This window comes from Anolis sagrei, chromosome 2, assembly GCF_037176765.1.
Source record: "Anolis sagrei isolate rAnoSag1 chromosome 2, rAnoSag1.mat, whole genome shotgun sequence".
Classification (NCBI taxonomy): domain Eukaryota; kingdom Metazoa; phylum Chordata; class Lepidosauria; order Squamata; family Dactyloidae; genus Anolis; species Anolis sagrei.
In genome coordinates this window covers 214,080,094-214,089,823 of record NC_090022.1, presented here as the reverse complement: position 1 = coordinate 214,089,823, position 9,730 = coordinate 214,080,094, and the positions used below count along the sequence as shown (strand labels likewise).

The window sequence follows — 9,730 nt, the reverse complement described above, 5'->3', positions numbered from 1 at the left end:
GCCTTTCGGTCAGCAAGTTCAGCAGCTCAGCAGTTTAACCCACTGCACCACCAGGGGCTCCCAGATGACCATAATACACAATCCATTAATCTTGCTGTGGAAAGCCTCACTCTGTCATGCATACAGCAGCTTCAAACTCTTTAACCAAAATCAGTTGTTACGCATCAGGATAGTACCAAAAGCCAATATGAATGAAGGATATATTTGATAAGGATCCATATTACCATTGCACACAACATTAAGGAACTTTTCCAAGCACTATGTATAAAATTATTCATTTTAGCTGTAACAGCTTTTGGGACGAAGGATCTAAAAGAGAGCGCAAGTGTGCTTAATTTAATGAAGGAATGAAAATGGTTTCATTGATTCTACATTGCTAAAATGTGCTTTGGATACAAAGTAGATGTCTAGAATCACCAATACAACTCTGGGAAGTGAACAATGATCTTGATTGTGAAAGAAGACCATTCCCACTCCCCACCCAGAAAAATCTACAACTCATTACCTTGATTCATCCACTTTGCAGTTTCTGTGTAAACTGCTGTTTGTGTATTTGCAATACCATTTGTCCTTCTCAAGCATTCTGTTTATTTTCATTGTCCTTCTTTTTTTTAATTAACCCCAACCTGATCCATATTTAGTTATGTTCTGTAAAGCCAATCCACACTCTGAACTCTTTGAAAATAAATGTTTTCAGACAGTAAAGTAAATCTGATTATCAGTCAACAAAAGAGGTGGTTTCAGAGTCTGGAGTTCTGGGAGTTGCTTCTATATTCTGTGCCTCCCCTAACAATGGCCTTTTAGTCCCACTTTTGTAAACCTTTTTCTCGTATGTTTGTATGCACATGGAGGTTCTTAGAGAAGACAGTCCACATCATGCATCTCTAACCCCTGAAAACTGAATGCCATAATAAAAGGCAGTTGTTGAGATAACACAGGATTTGGGCTTGGAAAATTACTCTTCTGTGCTACAACTCCAGTAGAGACTGTACGAGCAAGAGAGGTCTGAGAAATGTAGTACAAAAAAGTAACATTTCCAAACTCTGGTTGTATAAAATCAAGGAAGAACTGTAGCCTATACTTTCAGAAGAAGTGGGAATTAATGACATTTTTGAAGGAAACCTTAGGCCTATGTCGTTTCTGTTTATGATACATACCTATGTCATTTCCATTTATAGGGGTTTATTTTACTTTAACAAATACAGGTTGAGTATCTTTTATCCAAAATGTCGACGCCAGAAGTATTTTGGATTTCACTTTTCCTGGATTTTGTGATACCTGTAAGGGCAGTCTCCGAGTTTCAAGCATCCAACTTACAAGTGACTCATAATTAAGAACAGGGGTGAGACAACAGGAAGCGAGATAAATCTACTCATAGGAAGGGAAATCCACTCCCAGAAGAGTTTGTGGTGGAATGAAAATCATGCATAGTTCACATCTTTACCAATCCACACACTGTCTTGCAAGAGAAAAGATATGCCACATAGATTATCAGTAAAGAATAAGGTGTTTACTCTTTGTTATGCAGAGCAACATATATGCAGTCATGTGAACAGTTGTATTGACTCACACAATGTTCTTTCAGAGAGATTGTAATGGTCTTTAGCTGTCCATGTGAGGGACCTTCTTCCAGCAGTTCAGAAGCAGAAAATACACACTAATTTGTCTTGACAAGCACCTGCACAGAAAACCTAAACATGTAACTGTGGTCAAAACTCCCAGGCTCAGCTAGCATCCTGGGCACATCCCAACCAATCAACTTCATGCTTTGCATTTTTGAGTTAACGCACTCAGCAACTGACTTTTATATTCTCCAACAGAGTTCTTATGGGGAAGCTTTCTCACCAATCCTTGCTTCCACAACAAGCCAGTTTTTCAAAATCTAATTATTACAGAGACAAAAAATTAGGTGAAATTTTCTGAATGGGGCACAGAGAGCAAAACAAACATCCACAGGGCTGTTCACCCTTCCCTGTGTTATCCAAAGCTAAGAAATACTTATTTTTGGCTGGAGTTACACTTTAAAAAAGTATCTATTCCAACTTACATGCAAATGTTATGGACAATATATGTAATGATTTTGCCCATGAAAATTACATTGAACCAACAGAAAGCAAAGGAATTGCTATCTCAGCTGCTTATGTGGACACTTTCAGATTTGAGAGTATTTCAGATTTCAGAATTCCAGATAAGGCACAGTCTGAGCCGATATGAGAGAAACTGCAACACATACGAGCCTCCTATTTCTAATGTGAATATTCCCCACATTTTAAATAGGAAATGGGAGGTTGTAAAAGTCCAGCCTCTATCTCACTCCCTGTCTCACACTAACACCGTTTTCTATTTTTGTAGAAAGATTTAAAATCTAAAATCAACATGCATTTGCAATCCCCAAACATCGTGTTTAATGGAAGAGTCAGACAGGAAACACTTACACTATGCCAGAGAGAAGGCATTTCCAGTATTTTGGTTTTAAAGTGTAACAAATAGAGGGCCAGATCTCACTGTGTTATCAGCGCACGCTGATAAGGAAAGAGGACACTTTTACAGGGGAAAGTGGTCCTGATAAGATGCTTAGCTTTTTGTTCTCCGGTCCTCTCCATGCAGCTGTTTTGCCCGGTTCCCATTGCAATCATGCATCTGGAATAAATCTGGCGTAAATCGGCCACATGACGCAGGTGAATATAGTACTGAATGAGACATGTAGGATAATCACAGGATGTCTTAAACCTACACCTGTTGATAGACTATAAGCTAGATGGCATTCCCCCCCCCCCCCCCCCCCAATGTGTGACAGGAAGTTGCTGCCAACTGCGAGAGAAATAAGGTTGAACACTGTGGGAGGAGGCTATCAGCCTCCTCCCAGTAGACTTAAATAAAGGAAAGTTTCATGAGATCCACCACTTCTCTAAATGTTCCTCCAGCAACAGCAAGAATATCCCTGTGGGCAGCAAAATCAGGAAATCCCAACTGGATGGCCCCACACGAGGGTCTTCCTTCAGGGGCAAACCAAGAATAGGCAACTTGGAAATCTCTGAACAAACTGAGAAGAGGAGTTAGAAGACCTAAAGACAACCTGGCAAAATGGCACTACCTAGACAAATCCTCCACTTTGTGTGACTGTGGAGCAGAGCAAACAGCTCAGCATCTATGTATTGTTGAAGGCTTTCATGGCCGGAATCACTGGGTTGTTGTAGGTTTTTTTGAGCTATATGGCCATGGTCTAGCTCAGCATCTGTATGTTTGCCCACAATGCCCTGCCGCATGCACAGAGGACTAACTGTTTAAAGCTAGACAATGTGGTCGCTGTTGTCAAATTTTGGTCTAAAATTATTCAGCTGCTTGTGCTCCCTTCATTTTATCAGTTTCATATTTATTTATGCAATGTTTTTGACCCAAAATAAATACATCTCAAAAATCCTACTGAGCCACAGCAACTGAGAGGAGTGGAAGATGCAACCAGAAACTCCCCCAGTTTTGAAGAGTCCTCCTCGCTTTGCAGTACTGTGTAGTTCTATAACAGTTCTATAACTCTCTGTTTTGGAATAAGATTTCTTCTGAAAGGTTGAAGGAGTATATCAATGCAGCCAAAATGCTTTTATCATTTGTAATACTATCTTTATTAAACTGCTTTAGGTATAACAGCACATATGATATTTAAGGTACAAAAATAGATCAACAGCACTTAAATTTAAAGGGAAACATGCCACAGCATTAGTGGAAACATAATTTTCAGTACATTTTAGAAAATAATATTCAAAGTTTACAACAAATCTCTCATTTAAAATACTTTTTAAGAGGACAAGGAATTGTGTATATAATTGATAAATATTTATCAAACTCTTAACTACATATTAAACTATTACAGTGTTAAAAGGGGAGTTCTGAGAAATCACATTACCATTCTTTGAGACTTACAAAAACATCTGATTCCCCCCACATGCGTCAGACTCTTAACTCCCATAATAACCAGAGAATGTTCACCATGCTAGCTTGGTGAGATTTGTAGTTAATGGGCACCACATTATCTATTCTAGGTCATAATGAGATGTGAAGAGGTGTGGTGTTATCAGATATTTCTTTTTTAAAATAAAACAATGGCTTCTTTCCTTCTTTCAATAAGTCATCAGGCTTTCATACTGTATCCAAAGTGATAACTTCATTCCTTCATTCCTTCTACATCAGATTGGTACTTGATGTATGTTAAAAAATTCTACCTCTATGGATGTATCCTCCAACTTGGACAGAGTGTGAGTTTTTGATCCATTTTGGCAATCTTCCATAAAGCAATGGTATTTGCTGTAGTTCTAATTATGTTGTGAGAGTGAGAATAGTGTAGTGGTTTGGGTGCTGGACTAGGACTCTGAAGACTGCTTGCCATGGAAACACTAATTGGGTGACCTTAGGCAAATATTACATATCTGGCCAAGAAAATGGAGGAGCAGAAGATTCTATCCAAGGATGATAGAGTAGATTGAATATGTGACACATTGTCTGATAGAGTAGATTGAATATGTGACACCCACCATAGAGTTCTTCTCCAGTTATCTCTCCAGCTATTTGGACCTCTTAAGCCTGAAAGAGAGGAACTTAGAAGCAAACAACTGTTCATTCTTTACTCATACCCAGCATATCATAAACACTGGAGGGGGGAGAGTAAAAGAATGATAAACAGCCAGTGTAAAGGTTTCCTCTACCACATTAGACCTCTCTCTCTCTAAAGACACACTCTTATCCAATTTTGAATCTTTCCAGTCCTTCCAGCTGCAAATAAATATGCTTTATTGTACACAAGTGAAGCCAGACGTGCATCTTTCTTTACAGTTTCCTAGAGCATATGTAGCTGTATCCTTTGCCCTTCCTGCAGTCTTTTCTTTGCCATTTTCCTCGCTGTTGTACTAAAAAACAGTTCTTCCCTTTCTTTGAGAGACGAGGTGGGCCTTTTTTCCAGTTTGTGTAAACAACCTGTTCTCCATCATTCCATTCCAATTGACCTGGATTTCTGTGATCACTCAAGCCTATAATGAATTAAAATAGATGACAAGTTCAGACAGACAGACAGAGAACAACTTGTCCATCATAGAACAACTGACAAGTGTTCTCTCCCAATCAAGCCATTGCATCTCAGACATTGTTATCTGATTCTCTGTATTGCTATTCTCTAAAAAACATATCTTCTAGCAATAATTGTATTGGATGGATAAACTATACATACAGAAACATTTTACTTTGGGGAGGGTTCATTGTGAAAACTATGATGGATTATGTTTAGAGTAGGGAAAGTATCTTAGAATGGATTTAACACCTTTAGTAAGAAAATGGAGCAAATGGCTGAAGCCACTGACCTTTGGCCCGTCCCCTGACACCATCTGGTTATGAGCTGTTTTTCACAGGATCCAATATGAACCTGAGCCATAATCTCACAGGGAATAAGGGAAACTTTCCAGAAGAAGGGAGACTGGCCAAACAAATAAACAAAAAAGCTCCAAGGACAGAACTGAGGAACTTGAAAGCTCTGTGTCTGAAACCAGAGCACCAAGGAATTAATCTTGTGTGGCAGATAAGCTAACTGCAAAATGTCTTAGAACAGCCACAATATGAAATTAAATATCTTAAAGGACATTGAGGAAAATATTATTTTCTTGCTGTCCTGACATTTGGATGGAATGATAAGCCACAGGTTTCAGAACAACATTTGGCTTCATACATACCTATCCAAAAAGACTTCCTTCCACTGAAGTCCCACAGCCATTGCATCTGTGTTGTGGAAGTCATGCTGACTAAACTGCCATGGTACCTAGGCTCAAGAGAATTTTGCTTTAGTCAGAAGTAGCATCTGTTATTTTTGACCATGGCACAATATGTGTGCTCACTGTTGTGTAACTAGCTTATGAAGGGAACAAGCTATCAGTAAATAACAATAGATGTTTCTGAAGGGTTTATGAGACACTTTCAGTCCCACTTCTAGAGAAGGGTGGCATATAAATGAATGAAAACTAGAAACAAATCCCAGACTCTTACAGTAAAGATGGCTGCTGACCATGATGGCTATAGAATCTGCATTTCATATTCCACCAAATAGCACTGTATTCCCAATCTCTGTGCCTCCCCGCCTATGAAAAGAAGAGCCTTCTGCTTACATTAGAGATCCTTGGCCTTCAACTGAGTGTCTTTCATTTTATTCCAGTATCATTTTTGGTTTTGCATGAAATTAAGTCTTAGGAATTTTAATGGAACATACACTGTCGAATTAATACATTTTACAAGGTTTTAATCTCCCCTGTCAAAGAGTGCTGGTATCTTAACAAAATACAAATCCCAGGATTCTGAATCATAGCGTCATGGCAGTTAATGTGGTGTCAAATTGCATTAATTTGTCAGTGAAGATGCACCCTTAGTTTGAAATTAAGATGTGAATTATACAAAATCAACAGCAACAACAAAATCAATCTGGAACAAGAAAGTCTAACCTTCTAATCACATAGCTAAGAAAGCATGTTAATTCAGAATGCAATTAACATTAGCCTTGATTGCCAGGTCTCGGGCATTACCTCCCAGACATACAAAGCCTGACAGGATAAACTGAAGATAAGGAAATAGGGAGACCTTTGGCTGGTTCTACAGAAGACGTCCAATCACCATCAACAGCCTCTAACAAAGGCACTGTTTGCAAGCATCTCATACCCACATTGTGTAGATTCAGTGAAAGTGTAAGACATGTCACAACACCAATGTCTGGCTCCTCATCCCTTAAACTGAGTTGACTCTCATTGTCAGTATTTCTTGTAATTCCTGTTTGGTTATAGTAGATTTTAATGGACTATCTCTTGGGCTCTAAAAGCAGCCCTGTGGATTGAATTGGAAGATTTGGGTTGGAATGAACAAAAAGTAATCTTTCCATGCTCTGATTGTAACTCTGCAATGGGGCAATCCTGGCCATGCTAGTTCTGATATGTGTTAGTTCCCTGTCAGGTTAGAATCATAGAATCATAGAGTTGGAAAAGACCTCATGGGCCATCCAGTCCAACACCCTGCCAAGAAGCAGGAAAATCACATCCAAAGCACATTTGGCAGATGCCCATCCAGCTTCTGCTTAAAAGCTTCCAAAGAAGGAGCTTCCACCACAGTTCGGGAGAGAGAGTTCCACTGCTGAACAGTTCTCACAGTCAGGAAGTTCTTCCTAATGTTCAGATGGAATCTCCTTCCTTGTAGTCTGAAGCCATTGCCCCGCATCCTAGTCTCCAAGGCAGCAGAAAACAAGCCTGCTCCCTCCTCTCTATAACTTCCCCTCACATATTTATACATGGCCATCATGTCTTCTCTCAAAGTTCTACATAAGAAAGGTTAAAATGTCAAAAATGCCAAAGACACATGTCCACTTTGCTCACAGATGGCGACTACTGGATGGCATATGTTCTGTATCGGAAACTAGAGCTGATGTAGTCTATCCAATGCAATTTTCTGAATCAGCACCCCCAATAACCACAAACCGATTCGTAACCCTTTTGGTACTAATGTTGGAGAGTGGTCCCTGGTCAAAGTGGTCCCTGGTCAAAAAAAGATTGAGAACCACTGATCTACACTAACCATATAATGGAGTTCAATATGCATTATAATGGCAGTGTAGATGAAATGAAACCTGAAACATATATAACATGGAAGAAGGGAGGTACACAGCAATGGAAGTTTAGGGTAGCCTTATGGAAAATCTAGAAAATTCAAACTGCGAAACAAATGAGACTTTGAAAAGGCAGATCACAGAATCATAGAACTGGAAAAGACCATCCAGTCCAACCCTCTGCCAAGAAGCAGGAAAATTGTATTCACAGCACCCTTGACAGATAACCATGCAGCCTCTCTGTGTGTATCACCTTTCAGTATAAAGAATGGAAGTCGCTCATTCTGCCCTTTTTAGCTATTCCCAATTGCTGATTCTGCTTCGGCATTTCCAAAAAAACAAAAATAGAAGGAACTGCTATTACTAGGGTTGTTTTCTTCCATTAAGTGAAACCTGAGCCTCTCATTCTTCCTCTCTATTCTCAGTATTTAGAAGCTCAGTCAAGAAGCTCTGAGATGTCAAAGCACAAACAACTGCTAAAAAGAAATTTACAGTACTCCTACAAGCAGGTGACTCATGCCCTTTACTCCGTATCTAGTTGTGTGAAATCTGCTGTGTCTTTAGGGGTGGCCAATTGAGCCAAAAGCTGTGACTTTAGGTTCACTTCTCCACAATGGCTTGAAGTTGCCAATCTCTCCTGGCGCCCACCAATTTTGGACAGAAATACAATTTAACACTTAACTGGCTCCCTTAAAACCAACTGCAGCTGGGGGAGAAGCAACCATAAAACAGGGGATAGGGTTCCAATCCCCATCTCAACAAGTCCACCAGCCATGCTGTGTGTCTCCATGTAGTCACATTTGCATCTGAAATAGTGATATCCAAAGGGTTTAGAATTCTCATGTCATCAACTAAACAAGTGGAATGGTTTGTTTAAATGGAATAAGAATTAAACATATGCACACATTTGTATATATGGAATAAGTGTTTAACATAGACATTTGGGGCGGAACTTCAAAAGTGTTGTTGACCGAAAAGCTCTAGAGCAGGATGTTTATGTAATGCCGGCTTCTAAAAAGCAGGTCCGGTTTTGGCAAAAAGTGTCATACCAGAGCATATGAAACAGGAGTGAAACAGTTAGGGATACAAATGCAAAGCTTCTTACTGTCTCCTGCAGCTCCGGGCGGCTGCTGTCCATATGGCTTTTGGATCAGTGATCAGAACATAGCAATTGCCATCATGGTGACTCCATCCAGGAAGACAGGTTTTTATGGTAGAACCCTAAAAGTAAACAATTCCACTTTAAACTAATATACTCAATTCAATGCATCTTCTGATTCAAATTCTAAAATTTAGATTCTTCTTGTACCACCAAGAAACCAAAAGTAGGAATAAAGAGTTTACTTCCAGCAATCATCAGAAGCCTGTCCATCTTGTTCCATAGCACTTGCTTTCCCCTCGTAAGTTCCAATAACTCATTGTGTGCTTCTCAAAGGGCCTCATTTGTTCCATTCTAGTAGTCTGAATGGCAAGTAGCACTAGGCACAAAGGATTTTTGAAAATGTGGTTTTCTCAGTGTACACATATTCTTTATACATTCAACCTTGGCTATATTTTAAAATGCACTTAGCCCTTGGATATGATGGCTATAATGTGTGTATACTCAAAGGTTATCAAGGAAAACCGCATTTCCCTAGTAATTAAGCAGTTAAGATCCTACTGTTGGAAAGAAGCCAAACTGAACAACAAATTATACTTCGGTCAAACACTATGATTTGGATGTTTACATTCATAAGCTTGGGCAATATCATTATCTCAAAATGGTACTACAATTTACATACATGTTTCTCAAATGGTTTCTATAATGATTTTATCTACTGCATACCCCCCTAATGTCCTGAGCAGCCAGGAATATTATTATTATTATTATTATTAACTTTATTTGTACCCCGCTAGCATCTCCCGGAGGACTCGATGCGGTTTACACAGGCCGAAGCCTCAAAACACAATACAATAGAAAACATAACACAACAATAGCAAAGCAAATCAAAACAATAAGCAAAATAACGACAATGACAGTACATCAAGACATTGTTAAAAACTGGTTCGGCCGGCGCAATGGGGTACAAGATTAAAAGTGCTGAGTGGCAGGAGGCACGTAGGATTAAAAGT

The 9,730-nt window shown here is 39.3% G+C and overlaps 1 protein-coding gene across 4 annotated transcripts in view; it reads right to left on the bottom strand.

The window, feature by feature from the left end:
- Window positions 1-3,596: 3,596 nt before the first annotated feature.
- FREM1 (FRAS1 related extracellular matrix 1) overlaps window positions 3,597-9,730 on the bottom strand; it is a 93,857-nt gene continuing 87,723 nt past the window's right edge. For all 4 annotated transcript variants that reach the window (XM_060762397.2, XM_067464377.1, XM_060762402.2 and 1 more), the window contains 3 exons: window positions 8,724-8,839; window positions 5,712-5,797; window positions 3,597-5,018 (listed from right to left, as the gene is read on the bottom strand). In XM_060762397.2, the coding sequence (XP_060618380.2) occupies window positions 4,819-5,018; window positions 5,712-5,797; window positions 8,724-8,839 (402 nt within the window). In that variant the 3' untranslated portion in view covers window positions 3,597-4,818. The remainder of the gene's footprint in view (window positions 5,019-5,711; window positions 5,798-8,723; window positions 8,840-9,730) is intronic.